This window comes from Hypanus sabinus, chromosome 21 (assembly GCF_030144855.1).
Source record: "Hypanus sabinus isolate sHypSab1 chromosome 21, sHypSab1.hap1, whole genome shotgun sequence".
Classification (NCBI taxonomy): Eukaryota; Metazoa; Chordata; class Chondrichthyes; order Myliobatiformes; family Dasyatidae; genus Hypanus; species Hypanus sabinus.
The window spans coordinates 69398420-69419644 of NC_082726.1; the positions used below are offsets into that span (position 1 = coordinate 69398420).

A 21225-nucleotide genomic window follows, 5' to 3' on the forward strand; every position below is an offset into this window, starting at 1 on the left:
TGTACTTGTCTCAGTCATTCATGTCCCCATAACGCTGCCCCTCCTGTTTTTACCACATATAAGCCCGCTGGTCGTTGTATTTTGCCATAATGAATATCATTCCCACAGGAATTAAATTTTCTCCAGTATAAATTCTGAGCAGTATATCTGCAGACTTCAGTTCAGTATCTTTGAATTATGTTCAAACTTATTTTGTGGAATGACTGACACAGCTCAGCCAGTGTCTAATTCCATTTTAATTATAATTCACTTCTGGTATAAGTCAAATTGCTTGTCTATTGTTAGTTTTCAATGTAAATCTTGAGGCTACCCGGTCTTGTGTTACACCTCATCATTATCAGATTAGTTCTCTTTTTGAAACTGCAACTTTACTTCCAGTTTATCTCTCCCCTGTGCAGTCCATTTAATTTTGTCTGCCTGACATACTCTTGGATGATTCTGCAAACTAAATGATCTCTCAGTGCATCATTAAGCCCATTCCTGCAATGACAATGCTTGGACAATCTCTTCTTCAGCCACATAAGCTGAAACTGAACTCCCTTCCGAACAGAAGACCAGAGACGGGATGCAAGGCCATGATCAACTTCATTTCTCGCCAACTGAAACATTGAGGAAGATTGAAACATCAAAGAAAATGCAGAGGAGGCTCGGTCAACAATCGTTCATAACGGATCAGGCTAGGGTCAAGATGCTGCATCAGGCCAGAGGTTGCTTTTCACAGGAAGCTATTCTCGGCAGATGAAGGCCATGGAAGGACTGAGTTCGAGCTGTTGCTCTCCTCAATGGTGACGAAGGATGTTTTTGAACTGTGTGGACTGCAGTTTATATTGGTCTCCTTCAGTTTTTCTGTATTTTCTTTCTTGTTGCTGATTGGCGGGTGGGCAATATGTTACTTTTTTGGGTGAGAGAGGGGTTGGGTGTTTGGTGTTATTGTCGCTACCTTTTTTGCATGGGAAGAGCGTGAGGGTTTGGGTTTTGATGTTTTAGCTGCCGTATTTGGGTGGGAGATCTGTTAAGTTTCTGTGTGAGGGAGAGGTTGGGGTAATATGGAGTTTGTGAGTTTTGCTTCTTTCTCTTTTTTGTGCAGAAGGGGGACCTCAACACCTTCCGTGGTTTTTCTATACTTTATGGCTATCTGGAGAAGATGAATCTCAGGTACTCTGCTTACATACTTTGATTAAAAAAATGAACCTTTGAACCTTTGAAATACAAGAAGAAAAAAAATTATGATAATAAATAAATAAGCAATAAATATTGAAAACATGAGCAGAAGAGTCCTTAACAGTGAGTCCATAGGCTGTGGGAACATTTCAATGATAGGGCATGTGATGTTATCTCCTTTGGTTTAACAGCCTGATGGTTGACGGTTAATAACTGTTTCTGAACTTGTAGATTGATTCCTGAGTACTTTCTCCCTGATGGCAGCAGTGAGAAAAGTACATGTCCTGGGCGGTGGCAGTCTCTGATAATGAGTGCTGTTTTCCTGCAACAATGTTTTGTGAGGATGTGCTCAATGTTGGGAGGGCTTTACTCCTGATGGACTGGGCTGTATTCACTACTTTTTGTAGGATTTTCCATACCAGGGTGTAATGCAGCCAGTCAATATACTCTCACTACACACCTGTAGAAGTTGGTCAAAGTTTTAGATGTCATGCCAAATCGTGGCAAACTCCTAAGAAAGTAGAGGTGCTGCCATGCTTTTTTTGTAATTGCACTTCATCTGCCAAAAATAGGCTCCTGACGTGGCCTACATTTGAAGTGACCTCTGGCCCGATGCAGCCTCCCATCCCTCCCATGTGTAGCGAACTTCAGCCTCTCGGCTCTGGCCCGATCTATTATGAGCGCTCACTGACTTAGCCTCCTCTGCATTTGCCTCAATATTTCAATCTTCCTCAGTGTTTCAATTGGTGAGAAATGGAGTTGATCATGGCCTTGCATCCCATTTCTGGTCTCCTGTTTGGCACAGCTTGCACTCGTGATCCTCTCCTGGAATTTTCTTGGGGCCAGCAGAGCGCTAGTTCACTCAATTGAACTCCAAACTGTAAGTCACAGGCTCCAACAGTTTCTAGATAGATAGATACTTTATTGATCCCAAATGAAATTACAGTGTCGCAGTAGCATTACAAGTGCACAGATTTATAAATGTTAGAAGAGAAGTAAGAAAGAATAAAAAATAAGTTGCCTCAAACAGTCTAACAAGAGGGGTTCATCACTTCACTTCCCCAGCTATGGTACTCATTATAGAGCCTAATGGCCAAAGGTAAGAAGGACCTCATATATCGTTCTTTGGAGCAGTGCAGTTGACTTAGTCTATTACTAGACGTGTTCCTCTGTTCCGCCAAGGTAGCATGCAGAAGGTGAGAAACATTGTCCAAAATTGCCAGGATTTTTTGTAGGGTCCTTTGTTCTACCACAGCCTCCAGTGTGTCCAGTTTGACTCCTATAATAGAGCCACCCTTTCTAATCAGTTTATGGAGCCTGTTGGCATCACCCATGTTGATGCCATTGCCCCAGCACACCACCACATTGAAGACTGTACTGGTGAAAACATGTACAAAAGAGGCCTGCATACTCCAAAGGGCCTCAATCTCCTCAGGAAGTAGAGGCAACTCTAGCCCTTCTTGTGCACAGCCTCTGTGTTGGTGATGCACTCAAGCCTGTCATCCAGGTGCAACCCCAGGTACTTGTAGGTCCTCACCACATCTATGTCCTCAGCATCAATAGTAACAGTGAGCAGTGCAGGCTTAGTTTTCCTAAAGTCCATCACCATCTCTTTTGTTTCACTGATGTTGAGCTGCAGATGATTCAGCTTCCATCATTTGACAAAGACCTCAACCAGGGCCTTGCATTCATCCTTCTGTCCTCACTTTATACACTCAACTATGTGCTGAGCACGGGACAGGTCCTCCAAAATAATAACAGTGAGGATTTTAAAGTCACTGACACACTCAACCTCTGATCCTTCGATGAGGACTGGCTCATAGATCTCTGAATTCTTTCTCCCGGAGTCAATAATCAGCCCCTTGGTTTTGTTGACATTGACTAAGAGGTTGGTATTATGGCACCACCCAGCTAGATTTTCAGTCTCCTTCCCAAACGCTGATTCATCACAACCTTTGACAACTTACGACGGTGCAGGCAGTCCCCAGGTTACATACGAGTTCCGTTCCTGAGTCCGTCTTTAAGTCAGATTTGTACGTAAGTCGGAACAAGTACATCCAGTATTATTTAGCGTCAGTTTGTGAAACGCTTGTCTTACTATATAGTATATATTTTACCTTTCTATACATATAAATCACTTAAGAAACATATGTATTCCAATAATTAAACCACTGCATTGCTTAGTAATAATTGTAGCTTTCATTGGGGCAGGGCTTTTCACATGCTCCATTATTTTCACTTTATCCGTTATCCTTTAAAATTGTTCCGTTCGTTGACTGACTGTAGCCTAACGCTTTTCCAATGACTGATAGCGTTTCACCTCTTTCCAAACGCTTTATTATTTCCACCTTATTTTCAATCGCGATCACTTCCTGTCAATATAACAGAAACACTGCGGGTCCCGAGTTGCGCCGGCTCCTGAGGTCCGTTGGGTCCTAAGGACCACCGCAGTGAGACAGGTTAAATGGGACAAGTGGGGGCTGTGCTGGGTTTGGATATTTGATCCTCCACAATATTCCGCAAGGGAATTTAAACTGGAGGTGGCAGTGTTTTTTTTTATGAAGTCGAGTTGCGAGCTCGACATCAACCCGGCACGGATGGTATGGGAGTCACTGGATTGAATCTCTGCTCTCGAGCCCGGCACTGATCTCATTACGCCACCATCCGACCGGAACAGGGGTGGGGGGTCGGGGTCAGGGTGAATCTTACTAAGAAAGATTTAAGCCAAATACAAAGTTAAACACTCAACACAGTGTCAATGGCAACGACTTAAAATGGTGTACAGCATCACTATCTGACTTAAAATGGCGGATGGCGTTCTCCTTCCCCGGTTCGTATGTACTAGTTGACCGTAAGTTGGACGTTTGTAACTCGGGGACTACCTGTATGGTATTGGAAATGTGTTTAGCCACACAATCATAAGTGTAAAACAAACAGAGCAGGGGACTAAGCACACAGCCTTGTGGAGCAAGCACCCTGATGTTGATTGTGGAAATGTTAGAAAACACAAAACACAGAAAACCTACAGCACAATACAGGCCGAACATGTACTTACTTTAGAAATTACCTAAGGTTACCCATAGCCCTCTGTTTTTCTAAGGTCCATGTAGCTATCCAGGAGTCTCTGAAAAGACCCTACTGTATCCGCCTCCACCACTGTCGCTAGCAGCCCATTCCATGCACTCACCACTCTCTGTGTAAAAAACTTACCCCTGACATCTCCTCTGTTCCTACTTACAAACAATTTAAAACTGTGCCCTCTCGTGTTAGCCATTTCAGCCTCGGGAAAAAGCCTCTGACTATTCACATGATCAATGCCTCTCATCATCTTATACGCCTCTATCAGGTCACCTCTCATCCTCCGTTGCTCCAAGGAGAAAAGGCCAAGTTCACTCAACATATTCTCACAAAGCAGGCTCCCCAATCCAGGCACCATCCTTGTAAATCTCCTCTGCACCCTTTCTATAGATTCTACATCCTTCCTGTAGTGAGGTGACCAGAACTGAGCACAGTACTCCAAGTGGGGTCTGACCAGGGTCCTATATAGCTGTAACATTATATCTCAGTTCTTGAACTCAATCCCACTGTTGATGAAGGCCAATACACCGTATACTTTCTTAATCACACAGTTAACCTTTCCAGCAGCTTTGAGTGTCAATGTTATTGCCAATCCAAACTAACTAGGGTTTGCAAGTGAGGAAATTGAGGATTCAATTGCACAAGGAGGTATTGAAGCCAAAGTCTTGGAACTTTTTGATTAGTTTTGAGGGGAAGGTGGCATTGAATGCTGAGCTGTAGTCGATAAAGAGCATCTTGATACATGCATCTTTGCTGTCCAGATATTCCAAGGTTGAGTGAAGATTCAATGAGATGGTATCTGCTGCTGACCTGTTACTTTAGTGGGCAAATCAGAGCAGATCCAAGTTGCTTCTCAGGCAGGAGTTGATACGTTTCAACACAAAACTCTCAAAACACTTCATCACTGTGGAGGTAAGCGCTACTGGGCAATAGCACTGAAGCAGGTTACCACGTTCCTCTGAGCCAACGGTATTATCAAAGCCTGCTTGAAGTAGACGGATACCTCAGACTGCTGCAGCAAGAGGTTAAAAGATCTGTCAGCCCTCCAGCCAGTTGATCAGCACTGGATTTTAAGGACTTGGCTAGGTACCCCGTCAAGGCTGGAGGCTTTTAGTTTGTTCACTCTCATGAAGGCTGCTTGCATGCCAGCCTCAGATACTGAAATCACAGGACCATCTGAGGATGATTGAGTTTGTGATAACTCATCCATTTTTTGACAGTCAAAGTGAGCATAAAAAGCATTAGGCTCATCAGGAAGCAAAGCTTTGTTGTCACCTATGTGCTTGATTTAACTTTATAAGAGATAATAGTATTCAAGCCCTGTGACAAGTGTCAAGCACCCTTCGACGATTCTAGTCTGGAATTGCCACTTTTCCTATGAGATACCTCTTCTGGGGTAGCTATAACCTGTACAAAAGAGATGGGTTACATCTGAACCTGAGGGGAACCAGTATTCTAAAGGGCAGGTTTGTTAGAGTTGTTGGGGAAGGTCAAACTAATTTGTCATAGGGGTGGGAATTGGAATGCTGGGTCTCAGGATAGGACAGATCAACTATACTGGATTGGTTGTCATGTAATGAACCACAGACGATTAGGGAGCTTAAGGTAAAAGAACCCTTAGGAGACGGTGATCACAATATCATTGAGTTCAACTTGAAATTTGATGGTGAGAAAGTAAAGCCCGACATAGCAGTATTTCATAGAAACATAGAAAACCTACAGCATTATACAGGCCCTTCAGTGCATACAAGTAAATAAACATTGCACAAGTGGATAGGGCTATAGTCATCAACACTTTGGAAGGATTTACTACCCATGGGAAAGGAGTAACATAGATTAACATGGAGTACACCACAAATAAGGATGTCATCGAGAGTTTATTTCCACCACAGCAGAGAAGACCGATTAACAGGAAAAGATTGCTTTTGTTGTTCAGATAGCAGAGAAGACAACCAAGACAGAAGAGTTTAAATTAACAAAAATTACAATTACTAGGCATTAACCATTTATGAAGTAGAGCCCATGAATACACATCTCCTCATTCTGCTTATTTCCCTAAAGTCTGGGGAGTAATTTGGAATTACTTGGAAATTATAATATTAATACAACAGTTCTTTTGTTTGATGATTAACAACACTAATCTCAACAAGGACTCTCAAACAGTAGACATAGCTGCACGGAAATAAACAAACCTTGAATGAAACAGTGCTGAAGATCCACTGACCAGTCATTTGGAACAGCATTTGACCTTTTAAATAAAACAAGTATTCTAACCTTAAAACCAAGTTTCTTGAAAGGATTCGCTGACCTGTTGTCACCAGTGATGCAGGCAGCACAAGTGCCAGTTGGCTGATCACTTTGTTCATAGTAATGGGCATCAACATGCGCTTCTTCAGCTTTTTTCTTCAGGATGTCACCAAATTTATCTCTTCCAATGCACCCAAAGAAAGTTGCTACTTTATGGGGTTGCTGAATCATCCACTGCAAGTAAAGAGAAAAAATTGTTTCAAAGTGTGACATAGATCTAAGACAGTCCATCAATATGCAATCACCTCCAAAATACAAGCCCACAGTTCTCACAATTTAGACTTCTATAATTTCACCTAGATGCCCACCCCTGCCATAATCCTGAAGCAGCCCCAATCAAAGTTGTAAATTATGTCCTTTGTGATTGTGACCACAGACATAGATTAATGCAGAATAACAGCCAAGTGGCCTCTTCAGTCCACCTACAAAGAAGCAATGTCACCTGCCTCCTCCCCAGCTTCTTCAATAGTCCCAAAATTTCTCTCTAAAAAGCAAGTACTAAATGTTGCTCTATCAAACTGTTAGGCTAAACATTGCAAACAATATGAACTCATTCTGCCAAAATACTTTTCTCCTTTGCCTATCACCTTAAAATTTTAAGTGCAAATCCTTCCACCAATAGGCCAATATTTTGAAACCTCTGTTAATGTCTTCACGTCTTATATAAAGAGAGCAATCTGCCTTTCCTTATAACTCAGGTTTCTCATAGCTCCTGATGCATTTGACCTCACCATATGGAGACCTAGCACCTCTCTTCCACTGTTCAGCATCACCTTACTTGTGCCAGTGGAATGGAATGGAATTCACATTCAGTTCAGATCTCAGTAACAATGCCGGTATAATCCTTTTACTTGTTGAGACACATTAATAAATTACTTTGCATAGACCTTCTACACTTTGTCATCTCTGCATTTTTGTCAACCCTATACACTGTATTTTCTTAGCATTCATTAATTCTTTACACCTCGGCATCGGATGCCATCCACCATATACAGTTATCTGGAAACAAAATGTTCTAATATACAACATGTGTACTATGAGCATAAAATATAGGAATAGACAGCAATAAAATACATTGAATTTCAAACATGATCAACTTCTCAAAATGCAACCTGAAGCGCAACACCATACTTTCCATACTGTATGTTAGAAATTTCCACATTCTTGATTTCATTGAAGTTTTGTAAATCACAGAAGTTACTTAAACTGTTTTTCACAAGTTTAATCATTAACAGCCCAAACAAGAAAAAATCTGCAGATGCTGGAAATCTGAGCAAAGCACAAAAAAAGCTGGAGGAACTCAGTAGGCCAGCATCTATGGAAATAAGTACAGATGAGATTTTGGGCCAAAACACTGACTGTAGTTTTTTTCCATAGATGCTGCCTGGCCTGATGAGTTCCTCCAGCATTTTGTGTGTGTTGTTTACTAACAGCCCAACAGATTATATGCTTAACATCCGAGTCCAGATATGGGCAGAGCAACAATGGTACTAGACAGTGACTTCTTTGAGCTCATCAGTGGAAACAGCTTAATTCCTACTTTTAATGTCTCTCTTTTTCCTTTTCAAGGTGGATGAGGCTCTGTCAAAGACCGTGACCTAAAGCTACACTTAAACTTTGGTTCTTTACAGCGATGGGATGTGCTCCAAGGGCTTACCAACTGGCTGTTTTTCAATATCCCAAGAGCACAGCCTAGAAGACGGAAGAACCTTTGGGGTTCTGAGGCTTGCAGCCCTGGTGTCGAACCGATTCTATGGTTACTGAAGAATTGTGGGAGAAAATAGAATACCGTGAACAGCTGTCGGAGAGCTCTGTATTCAGCAAATCTCTCTCTCTCTCTTTTGTTGGTGGAGGAGAGTTTGTTGCCAAGTCTCAAGTCAGAGAACTTGGGGGGTTGGGGTGTGGGGAAGCAACGTGGCAGACTTTAACATCGTAAATCAACGAGTTGTTTTGTTTATGTCTCCCCTCTTGCTGAGTGACACCTCTCTGTCCCTTTGTTAGGGAGAGAGGAGGCCTGTGGTATGTCAAATTGTTGCGTGAACGATTAGTTTTTGTTGTACTGCAGATCGTGGTCTTCCTGGGGGGGGTTTCCTATTGCTTGCTTGATGATGGAGGGTGCCAATGCTTTTTTGCAGAAATAAGTTGGGGGAGAGGGTTATTGCTTTGGTGTTGCTTGTGTGCATGGTGGGGAAGTAGGAGGGCTTTGGGGTTCTAACATTTTTATTGTCACCCATTTTTTGAGGCACCCTTCTGTTTTTGTGGATATCTCTGAAGAACAAGAATTTCAGGTTGTATTTTGTATATATTATCTGATATTAAATGGAACTATTGAACTATTGGAGAGGTTGTTTGAAACTAGAATAGATAATCCAAACAACACACACAAAATGCTGGTCCTGATGAAGGGTGTCAGCCTGAAACGTCCTTATAGATGCTGCCTGGCCTGCTGTGTTCCACCAGTATTTTGTGTGTGTTGTTTGAATTTCCAGCATCTGCAGATCTCCTCATGTTTGCTTGATAGATAATCCAACAAGCTTTCTGGGCCACTTCCAATAGAGAAAGTAGGCAAGGACAAAAAATGACATGGAATGGGTATGGCTATATTTCTGAATAAACCATTGAGTAAATAAAATTACCTTAAGAAAGCAAATCTGGAGATGAGAAAGTTGACAACTGTAGTACCTTCATTCTGTAGTATATTCCCAAAGCAAAGGTCAGCAGCTGAAATCCCAATAACAACTATACACTAACTTCAAGTCTGAAGCACCTTTGTCCTAACTTTTTGGCAACAAATATATAATGTCTAGCTAACATTTACAGCAATGACATGTAGGCAGGTCAACATGGGATAAGGTGCTCTCACTGACATGCTATCTTTTACCCTGTGTGGCTTCAACAATAAAATGTACTTATTGTGGCACTTTAGGCACAACCCTATCATTATCTTTAACTATAATGTTCAACTCAAAAGTCAACAGTTTGGAGCTCAACATTGACAAGAAAGAAGATACCCTTCTGTAAACTCTTAATTTTTCTTAATATTCTTGCAGTCTAGTCTTAAATGATTTTCCAGATTATATTAAATTCCTTTTGATTATAAATAATTATTCCTTTTATGTTCAAAAGCTAAATAAAATACTAGAAAAGATCTGTAGATCTGGGCATAAAATATCTGTAAACTCCCTTTTTTGGGTAGTTCATAAACAGAAAAAGGTAACATGTTTAATAAAGTTTCTACACAAAGACTTAACAGCTTTGGCTCATTATTGTGAATATATTTCTGAAACGACAATGTTTCAGAAGAAACTTGCCAAAAACTTGTGGATATTTATCACTTGGTTCAGCATTTAAAATTCCCTTATGCCAACTAAAACACCAAAATTCACCTCTAATAAGCCACTGGGGAGATTTTCACAAATACAGCTTTAAAAAAATCCAAGCCTCTGTGTCTTTGAGCAGTGGAATTTTGTCTACTTTCCTAAAGGGAAATTATACACAAAGTCATTAAGACCCAACATCACGGTAAATTGAAACTTGGGAGCTTTGTTATTTTGCAGACACATTCCATATAGTAATGAAGTGTGAATCTGGCAGAAGAGGGGAAGTCATAAAAGTTGACTTAAATACTACTTGCAGAAGGCTGGTAATTGAGAGCATTCACTTTTCAGTCTGACACTCATTATTCCCGATGGAATGCTGGCACTGTAACGATTCTTCTTTTGCACTGTTAAACTTAGATAATGCTTCAGCCCAATTATTCATATCACAAACATTATCAATTTAAAACAATACTGAGGGAATTGAGACTCATGCAGAGATTCAAGTAGCATGTAAAAAATGTTCTTAGTCTTTCCCGTTAAGGATGCCCACCATAACTATGACTAGGTATGGTAGGCATGCCAACGCTGTTTTTCAAATACCAGATCAAGTACAGCTTCTCCTCTAGCTGGCTTATCTACCTATTGTGTCAGTAAACCTTCCTGAACACACCTAACAAACTCCACCCTACCTAAACCCCTTGGGCCAAGGAGATGCCAATCAAAATTAGGGAAGTTAAAATCTCCCATCACAAGAACCATTTGTTTCAGTTGTAACTGATTTCTTTAAGAACCAGGTCAATTTTAATCACCTGCAGCTTTAGGTCATTTATTAATTTAATTGAAAACTTTTTCAATTAAAATAATCCAAATTCCAAAATATAACAAAATAAATTCAATACAATTCTTTAGTTTATCTCAGGAAGTCTCAATGTAATTCCAGAGGAAATTTCTGGCACAGCCTTGTGCTGGAATTTAAAAAAAACAATATCTAACCAAACTGTAACTGAACAGTGAGCTTGCTGCAGGTAATCTTACACAATATTTACAAAAAGCAAATATTAAAAGTCCTTTTCTTTAGCAGCATTGATGCAATATACAACATGAGACTGCCCTCACATTCAGAGTCCAATATCTTGGTGCTCTAATCAGTGCTATTTTAGAAATTATTCTAAAACATAGTCAAGCTTCAATGGTTTTTCTCTGGCTCAGCAAGTTGCTTCCACTTGTTACCATGGCAACACCTTACTAGCTGGGAAATCTTAGATGCCAATGTTAAAAAAAAACCTTGAAATTTTAAATGGTGTCAGCAGAAAAACCATGTAAAAGCAATATATTACCATAGACATAGGATAATAGACTCTTGGCAATAATTTAGTCAAATAGCTGAGACAGATGTCATTGAGCCAATTATCCTTGTCTAGCTCACTTTATGAAACAACTAAACAAGTTGTCCCACTCCCCTGCTAATTCCTCATAACCTTCAACTTTGTCTTTTTAAAAAACAGCACATCTCCAACTCCTTTCTCAATGTAATATATTAATCTGCTCCCACCTATCATTTAAACATCACATTCCAGACAACTACATCGAGAACAACCCTCCCCATTATTAGGAGCACCCCAATTAACTCTTTCCTTGACCTGTTCTACTCTTAAAGGAATCAATCCCAGCATTACCAGTTTATCATCAGTAGAATAATTTCAGTAGATCTTCATTTCACTCTTTCAGATTGGACTTGACAATCCTACCTTAAGATACCCAGAAACGGATATACAAACTCGGAGAGAAGCCATTTTTTTAACTGGTCGAGGAAAAGAGGCTAGAGTGCGCAGGCACGTGATATAGCACGCCAAAGGTTTAAAAAAGAGAGGAATTTTTCAATGGTCTTTTAAATTGAAGCAAGAGGCGGAGAGGGAAGAAGTAAAAGTATCTCTGAGAGAAGCTGTTTTTTTTAACTGATCAGGGAGAAGAGGCTAGACGGCGCAGGCGCGTGACGTAGCACACCAAAAGTTTAAAAAAAGACCACTATATACAGCAGCCATCGTCGGAGTGGATTGAGGCAGAGTGGGATGGCTTTGGCTCAACAGGCTTCGGCGAGAATAGGCAGAGGCGAGGTTTGAACGGGGCACAACTGATGAAGCACGTGAAAGTCGGCCTGTGAGGCAGCGGGAGAATTTAAAAATCGATCACAGGCTGAGGATGAGCTTCACTTCAAGTGAGGTAAGGTCGAGTAAGCTCCTTTAATGAATTTAATTACCTTAGGAGTAGGTAATGGAGGCAACAGTTAGGGCAGTTGAGTGCTCCGTTTGCAGTATGTAGGAAGTCAGGGCGAGCGCAATTGTCCCTGATGACTACACCTGTAAAAGGTGCATCCAGCTGCAGCTTCTGACAAACCATGTTAGGGAACTGGAACTGGAGCTGGATGAACTTCAGATCATTCGGGAGGCAGAGGCAGAAATAAACAGGAGTTACAGGGAGATGGTCACCCCTAAGAGTCAGGAGACAGGTAGCTGGGTGACTGTCAGGAGAGGGAAGGGGATTAGATAGAATGAGCAGAACACCCCTGTGGCTGTTCCCATCAACAATAAGTATACAGTTTTGGATATTGTTGGTGGGGACGACCTACCAGGGACAAGTTGCAGTGGTTGTGTCTCTGGCACCGAGACTGGACCCTCAGCTCAGAAGGGAAGGAGGGAAAAAAAAAGAACGGTAGTGATAGGGGATTTGATAGTTAGGGGGACAGATAGAAGGTTCTGTGGAAGAGATTGAGAATCCCAGATGGTCTGTTGCCTCCCTGGTGCCAGAGTCCACGATATCTCGGATCAAGTTCTCAGTATTGTCAAGAGGGAGGGTGAGCAGCCGGATGTCGTGATCCATGTAGGGACCAATGATGTGGGTAGGAAGAGCGAGGAGGTCCTGAAAGGTGAGATTAGGAAAGGTGAGTTAGGCGCCAAGTTAAAGTACAGGACCTCCTGGATAGCAATCTCAAGATTGCTACCAGTGCCATGTGCAGGCCGGTTTCAAAATAGTAAGATAGCACCGATCAACGCGTGGCTGAAGACATGGTGTAGAAGGGAGGGCTTCAGATTTATAGATAATTGGGCAGTTTTCCAGGGAAGGTGGAACCTGTTCCGGCAGGATGATTTACATCTGAACTGGAGGGAGACAAATATTCTTGCGGACAGGTTTACGAGAGAGGCTCCAGTGGATTTAAACTAGATACAAGTGGGGAGGGGAACCAGAATGTAGGAACAGAGGTTTGGGAGAAAGAAGAAAAAGAAGATAGTAAAGTTGTTTGCACAGTTAGAGATAAACAGAGAGGAAGAGGTGGAGAATTTCTTAAATACATTTATTTTAATGCTAGGAACATTGTAAGAAAGGTGGATGAGCTTAGAGCATGGATTGATACCTGGAAATATGATGTTGTAGTTATTAGTGAAACATGGTTACAGGAGGGGTGTGATTGGCAACTAAATATTCCTGGAATTCATTGCTTCGGGTTTGATAGAATTGGAGAGACAAGAGGGGGAGGTGTTGCATTGCTTGTCAGAGAAAATATTACAGCGGTGCTTTGGCAGGATAGATTAGAGGGCTCATCTAGGGAGCCTATTTGGGTGGAATTGAGGAATGAGAAAGGTGTAGTGACACTTATAGGGGTGTATTATAGACCACCTAATGGGGAGCGAGAATTAGAGGAGCAAATTTGTAAGGAGATAGCAGATATTTGTAGTAAGCACAGGGTTGTGATTGTGGGAGATTTTAGTTTTCCACACATCGACTGGGAAGCCCATTCTGTAAAAGGGCTGGATGGTTTGGAGTTTGTAGAGTGTGTGCAGGATAGTTTTTTGCAGCAATACATAGAGGTACCAACAAGAGATGAGGCAGAGTTGGATCTCCTATTAGGGAATGAGATAGGTCAGGTGACGGAGGTTATGTGTTGGGGACCACTTCGGGTCCAGTGATCACATTGCCATTTGTTTCAATATAATTATGGAGAAGGATAGGACTGGACCCAGGGTTGAGATTTTTGATTGGAGAAAGGCTAACTTTGAGGAGATGCGAAAGGATTTAGCAAGAGTGGATTGGGACAATTTGTTTTATGGGAAGGAGAAATGGAGGTCATTTAAAGGTGAAATTTTGAGGGTACAAATCTTTATGTTCCTGTTAGTTTGAAAGGAAAGGTTAAAAGTTTGAGAGAGCCATGGTTTTCAAGGGACATTGGAAACTTGGTTCGAAAAAAGAGAGATATCTGCAATACTCTCTGACGGTAGTGTCTGAAAAGAGGTTGCTGTCCAAGCTGCATGCCATCTTAGTCAATGAATCCCATCCACTCCATAATGTACTGGTTAGGCACAGGAGTACATTTAGACAGAGACTCATTCTATCGAGATTTGCAACACTGAGCGTCATTCCTCCCTGTGGCCATCAAACTTTACAACTCCTCCCTCGGTGTGTCAGACACCCTGAGCCAATAGGCTGGTCCTGGACTAATTTCCACTTGGCATTATTTAATTATTATTATTTAACTATTTATGGTTTTATATTGCTATATTTCTACACCATTCTTGGTTAGCACGGCTGTAATGAAACCCAATTTCCTTCGGGATCAAAAAAATCTGTCTCTCTGTCTAAATACAGGCAGCATGGAGTAACTGAGGTGCTCAAGGAATATAAAGAATGTAAAAAGAATCTTAAGAAAGAAATTAGAAAGCTAAAAGAAGATATGAGGTTGCTTTGGCAAGTAAGGTGAAAATAAATCCAAAGGGTTTCTACAGTTATATTAATAGCAAAAGGATAGTGAGGGATAAAATTAGTCCCTTAGAGAATCAGAGTGGACAGCTATGTGTGGAGCCAAAAGAGATGGGGGAGATTTTGAACAATTTCTTTTCTTCGGTATTCACCAAGGAGAAGAATACTGAATTGTGTAAGGTAAGGGAAACAAGTAGGGAAGTTATGGAAACTACGATGATTAAAGAGGAGGAAGTACTGGCGCTTTTAAGGAATATAAAAGTGGATAAATCTCTGGGTCCTGACAGGATTTCCCTAGGACCTTGAGGGAAGTTAGTGTAGAAATAGCAGGGGCTCTGACAGAAATATTTCAAATGTCATTAGAAACATGGATGGTGCCAGAGGATTTGCGTATTGCTCATGTTGTTCCATTGTTTAAAAGGGGTTCTAAGAGTAAACTTAGCAATTATAGACCTGTAAGTTTGACGTCAGTGGTGGGTAAATTAATGGAAAGTATTCTTAGAGATGGTAAATATAATTATCTGGATAGACAGGGTCTGATTAGGAACAGTCAACAAGGATTTGCGCATGGAAGGTCATGTTTGACAAATCTTACTGAATTTTTTGAAGAGGTTACGAGGAAAGTTGATGAGGGTAAAGCAGTGGATGTTGTCTATTTGGACTTCAGTAAGGCCTTTGACAAGGTTCCGCATGGAAGGTTAGTTAGGAAGGTTCAATCGTTAGGTATTAATATTGAAGGAGTAAACTGAATTCAACAGTGGCTGGGTGGGAGATGCCAGAAAGTAGTGGTGGATAACTGTTTGTCAGGTTGGAGGCCAGTGACTAGTGGTGTGCCTCAGGGATCTGTACTGGGTCCAATGTTGTTTGTCATATACATTCATGATCTGGATGATGGGGTGGTAAATTGGATTACTAAGTATGCAGATGATGTGCTTATTAACATCAGGGCATACTATGTTGGAAAAACTGACGAGTTCTGGTGTGACATGGACAGTTTACACCGCTATGGACTACTATCTGCTACCAAGCCGGTTACTTCCCGAGGGAGGAGGAAGCAAAAGCGCTGTGCGAGAAGACAGAGGAAGGGTAAGAGGGCTGGCATCCATGCTAGGCTAAAAGCTAACCCCACCAGACCAGGGGTTCCGTCCCTCCTGCTCTCAAATGTCCGCTCCATCGACAACAAGCTGGATGAGCTGCCTCTGCTGAGAGAAACACACAAGGAATTTAAAGACTGCTGTGTGTATGTCTTAACGGAATCCTGACTCCATGACAACATACCGGACGCAGCTATACAGCTAGAGGGAATGACATCGTTTCGTGCGGACAGAGAGGTAGCTAGCTCCGGCAAGAGCCGAGGAGTATTTATATAAATAAAGACTGGTGTGTGAACGCTACAGTAGCTGCTAAACACTGCTCACCACTGGCTGAATTTCTCATTGTGAAATGCCGGCCGTTTTATCTACCGAGGGATTTCACCATCATGCTTGTGGCAGTTGTTTACGTAGCTCCCAGTGTCAATGCTGAGTCTAATGCTAACGAAACACTGGGAGGTCTACATGAAGCCATCAGTGAGCTACTGACTACACATCCTGACAGCTTTCTGGTGATTGCTGGGGACTTTAACCACACCAGCTTAAAGACTGTGTTCCCCAAATTCCTGCAATATGTGGATTTCAAAACCAGGGGAGACAACACACTGGACTTGGTTTATACAAACACACCACAGGCATACAAAGCAGCCCCCCCCCGCCCCCATCTTGGCCACTCTGACCATATATCTGTCATGTTAACACCAGCATATAAATCACTGCTTAAACGTGTGAGAGCAGAGAAAAGACAGGTAAGGGTCTGGCCAAACGGAGCAACCTCAGCACTACGAGACTGTTTTTTGCACACAGACTGGGACATATTCAAAACAGCAGCCTCCTATGATGACCATATAGACATTGAGGAGTATGCGGAGGCAGTAATCAGCTTTATAGCCAAATGCACGGAGGATGTCATTGTGATGAAAACCTTCACCACACGTGGTTATAAAAAGCCATCGATGACAACAGACGTGCGCTCACTACTGAAGGCCCATGACACAGCCTACAGATCGGGGGACAGGAGTACGCTTCGCGCAGCCAGGTCTGCACTTTCACTAGGGATCAGGAAAGCGAAAAGGGCCTACATGGGCAAAATACATGGACACTTCTGTGACCCAGGTGACACCAGATGGATGTGGCAGGGAATTAAAGCTCTGACAGACTACAAGATCAGGCAGAAAACTGATGACAGCGACGCCTCTCTTCCTAGCAGGCTTAACAAATTCTTTGCATACTTCGAAGCATTAAACACTACAGCAAGGGGGAGAGCCAGTCCCTTCTTACCATCTGACCAGCCGGCTCCAATCATTGATTCAGAGCAAACACGGAGGACCCTTGCCAGGGTTAACCCACGAAAAGCGGGAGGTCCCGACAACATCCCTGGACGAGTGCTCAAGGAATGTGCTGATGTATTAGCAGATGCCCTGACAGACATTTTCAACATCTCCCTTAGTCAAGCCATTGTCTCCAGATGCTTCAAAAACTCCACAATCATCCCTGTAGCAAAGAAATCAGTTGTAGCCTGTCTGAATGATTACCATCCCATTGCCCTGACCCCCATAGTGATGAAATGTTTTGAAGGGCTTGTCAAGCCTCATATCACAGCCAGCCTCCCCTCATCACTGGATCCTCTACAGTTTGCTTATCGTCCAAATCACTCTACGGAGGACACAATATCCACCACACTGCACGCAGTTCTCTCTCACTTGGACAACAAAGACACTTATGCCAGGATCCTGTACATTGATTTCAGTTCAGCGTTCAATACCATCATCCCGCAGAGACTAGTGGAGAAACTGTCGCTGCTTGGCCTTAACACTGCCATGTGTCGCTGGATTCTGGATTTCTTGACAGAGAGACCACAGTCAGTCCGTGTTGGCAGGAACATCTCTGACTCCTTCACACTGAGCACTGGATCCCCACAAGGCTGTGTGCTTAGCCCTTTGCTGTTTACACTGCTAACACATGACTGTGCAGCCAGATTCAAGGAGAACCTGATCATTAAATTTGCTGATGATACCACAGTGGTGGGGCTCATCAGCAAAAATGATGAAACAATGTACAGGAAGGAGGTCAAACACCTAGAGAGCTGGTGCAGTGACAACCACCTGATGCTTAATGTCACCAAAACCAAGGAGATGATCGTCGATTTCAGGTGGTCTCAGCCTGAGCACACACCCCTCAGCATCAGCGGCTCCACAGTGGATAGAGTGGAAAACATCAAGTTCCTTGGGGTGCAGATCTCACCTGGTCCAGGAACACCACTGGGATTGTGAAACGAGCCCAGCAGAGATTGCACTTTCTGAGGAAGCTTAAACAAGCATCACTCCCCACTAACATCTTAACTACATTCTACAGAGGCGTGGTTGAGAGTGTGCTGACCTTTTGCATCACAACCTGGTACTCCAGCTGCAGTGCTGCCGACAAAAAAGCCTTGCAGAGGGTGGTTAGGGGAGCAGAGGTTGCACTGCTCCTGGGAAACACTGTCGCATTCTGCACTGCAGAGCTGATGTACGGTTAGAATGACAATGAAGTTTTTGAATCTTGAATCTTGATAGTAAGAATGGTGGCGTTGTGGATAATGAAGTAGGTTTTCAAAGTTTGCAGAGAGATTTAGGCCAGTTAGCAGAGTGGGCTGAAAGATGGCAGATGGAGTTTAATGCTGATAAGTGTGAGGTGCTACATTTCGGTAGGAATAATCAGAATAGGACATACATGGTAAATGGTAGGGCATTGAAGAATGCAGTAGAACAGAGTGATCTAGGAATAACGGTGCATCATTCTCTGAAAGTGGAATCTCATGTAGATAGAGTGGTGAAGAAAGCTTTTGGTACGCTGGCCTTTATAAATCAGAGCATTGAGTATAGGAGTTGGGATGTAATGTTAAAATTGTACAAGGCATTGGTAAGGCTAAATTTGGAGTATCGTGTACAGTTCTGGTCACCGAATTATAGGAAAGATGTCACCAAAATAGAGAGAGTACAAAGAAGATTTACTGGAATGTTACCTAGGTTTCAGCACCTGCGTTACAGAGAAAGGTTGAACAAGTTAGGTCTTTATTCTTTGGAGCGTAGAAGGTTGGGGGGGGGGACTTGATTGAGGTATTTAAAATTATGAGGGGGATAGATAGAGTTGACGTGGACAGGCTTTTTCCATTGAGAGTAGGGGTGATTCAAACAAAAGGACATGAGTTGAGAGTTAGGGGGCAAAAGTTTAGGGGTAACATGAGGGGGAATTTCTTTACTCAGAGTCTGGTAGCTGCGTGGAACGAGCTTCCAATAGAAGTGGTAGAGGCAGGTTCAATATTGTCATTTAAAGCAAAATTGGATAGGTATATGGACAGGAAAGGAATGGAGGGTTATGGGGTTAGTGCAGGTCGGTGGGACTAGGTGAGAGTAAGCGTTCAGCACGGACCAGTAGGGCAGAGATGGTCTGTTTCTGTGCTGTAATTGTTATATGGCTATAAACCAGTGATTTTTAATATTCTGCCACACATCCAAGTTATTGTGTTTCATGTGTCTACTGACAAAGACAACATTATACAAGTTTTTAAAAAATCCACCTTTATACAGATGCCAATCCCCATCCCTGCTCCAGTATCTTCATTACTCTATATCCATTGCGTTATAATGCAACGCTTGCAAAATGCAGCACTTCATTAGAGCTCATAGATTGGTTCCAGACAGGAAGGATTTCAGTGATAAGGTTAGAAAGAGGTCATTCTGGAAACAATGAAATGTGAGACCAGATTGGGCAGAAAAGTACAAAATCCGTACAACTTGCACTGGGTAAACAGGTGCTCCATTAGCATACATTTTCATATTCAAAAAAATCAGCAGCAGACACAGCAAGAATGTTCTTTCTTAAAGTGGATTTCGTCTAGAACTCACTGCCAGCAGATTTGATGACATTTACCCCTGCCTAAACCTGCTTTAAAAAATGGGGAAAAAAGAGACTGATACTAATTTTCACCACTGGAGCCTGGATTTTAATCAAGTTTTGAGGAGAGAAAGATGGATGGATATTGATCAGGTACCCTACTTTTGGAAAATACTGAGATTGACAGATCTGTAATTGTGTGATGAAGCAAGGGTGCCAAACACATCTGTGTCACCACTTTCAGGGAACTATGTATTTGTATCCAAGGCCTTCCTGTTCAACAAAGATGTCCTGGTGCCTGCCATTTACTGTGCAAGTTCTGCCCTGGATTATCTTTCCAAAATGTAACAATTCGCAGTTGTTTGAGTTAAATTCCTTCTGCTATTCCATAAGACCATAAATATAGGAGCAGAATTAGGCTAGTTGGCCCATTGAGTCTGCACTGCCATTTCATTACGCCTGATCCATTTTTCCTCTTAGCCTCAATCTACTGCCTTCCCCCCATATTATTACATGCCCTGACCAATCAAGAAACTACCAACCTTTATATACATAAAAACTTAACCTCCATAGCGGGGTGTGGAAACAAATTCCACAGATTCATTACTCTCTGCCTAAAAAAATTCTTCCTCTTTCCGTTCTAAAAGGATGACCCTTTATTTGGAGGCTGTTTCACCTGGTCTCAGACACTCACACCAGAAAAAACATCCTCTACATCCACTCTAACAAGGCCTTTCACCATTCGACAGGTTTCAATCAGGTCACCCCTCATTTTTCTACAGGCCCAGAGCCATCAAACACTCTTCATATGACAAGCCTTTTAATCCTAGAATCAGTTTTGTCAACCTCTTTTGAACCCCCTCCTGTTGCAGTACATCCTTTCTAAGATAAGTGGCCCAAAACTTCACAATACTCCAAGTGAGGCCTCACCAGTGTTTTATAAAGTCTTAACATTACATCCTTGCTTGTCTTTTGTAGGCCTCTAATGCAATATCAGATTTGCTTTCTCCACCACACTCAACTTGAAAATTAAACTTTAGGGAAATCTGTACAAGGAACTCCAAGTCCCTTTGTGCCTCAGATTTTTGTATTGTCTGTTCATTTAGAAAATAGTCATCCCTTTCATTTCTTCTATTAAAGTGCATGACCATACACTTCCCAACACAGTATTCCACAATTGCTTACCCTACTCCACAATTGCTTTAGCCACCACTTTCAGAACTCTGGGGTGTACACCGTCTGGTCCAGGGACTTACCTATCTTCAGACTTATCAGTTTCCCAAGAACCTTCTCTGTAGTTATGGTGAATTTGTGAACTTCATGACCCCTGACACCTGGAACTTCCATCATACTGCTAGTGTCTTCCACTGTGAAGACTGACAATAGACAATAGGTGCAGGAGTAGACTATTCGGCCCTTCGAGCCAGCACCGCCATTCACTGTGATCACGACTGATCATTCACAATTAGTACACCGTTCCTGCCTTCTCCCCATATCCCTTGACTCCACTATCTTTAAGAGTTCTATCTAACTCTTTCTTGAAAGCATCCAGAGAATTGGCCTCCACTGCCTTCTCAGACAGAGCATTCCACAGATCCACCACTCTCTGGGTGAAAAAGTTTTTCCGCATCTCTGTTCTAAAT

The 21225-nt window shown here is 42.2% G+C and overlaps 1 protein-coding gene across 3 annotated transcripts in view; it reads right to left on the bottom strand.

Annotated features, from left to right (window-relative positions):
• The window catches only part of LOC132379180 (adenosine kinase-like), a 298065-nt gene that overhangs the window by 130587 nt on the left and 146253 nt on the right, over positions 1 to 21225 (bottom strand). For all 3 annotated transcript variants that reach the window (XM_059946851.1, XM_059946849.1, XM_059946850.1), the window contains exon 5: positions 6548 to 6720. In XM_059946851.1, coding sequence (XP_059802834.1) covers positions 6548 to 6720 — 173 coding nt within the window. The remainder of the gene's footprint in view (positions 1 to 6547; positions 6721 to 21225) is intronic.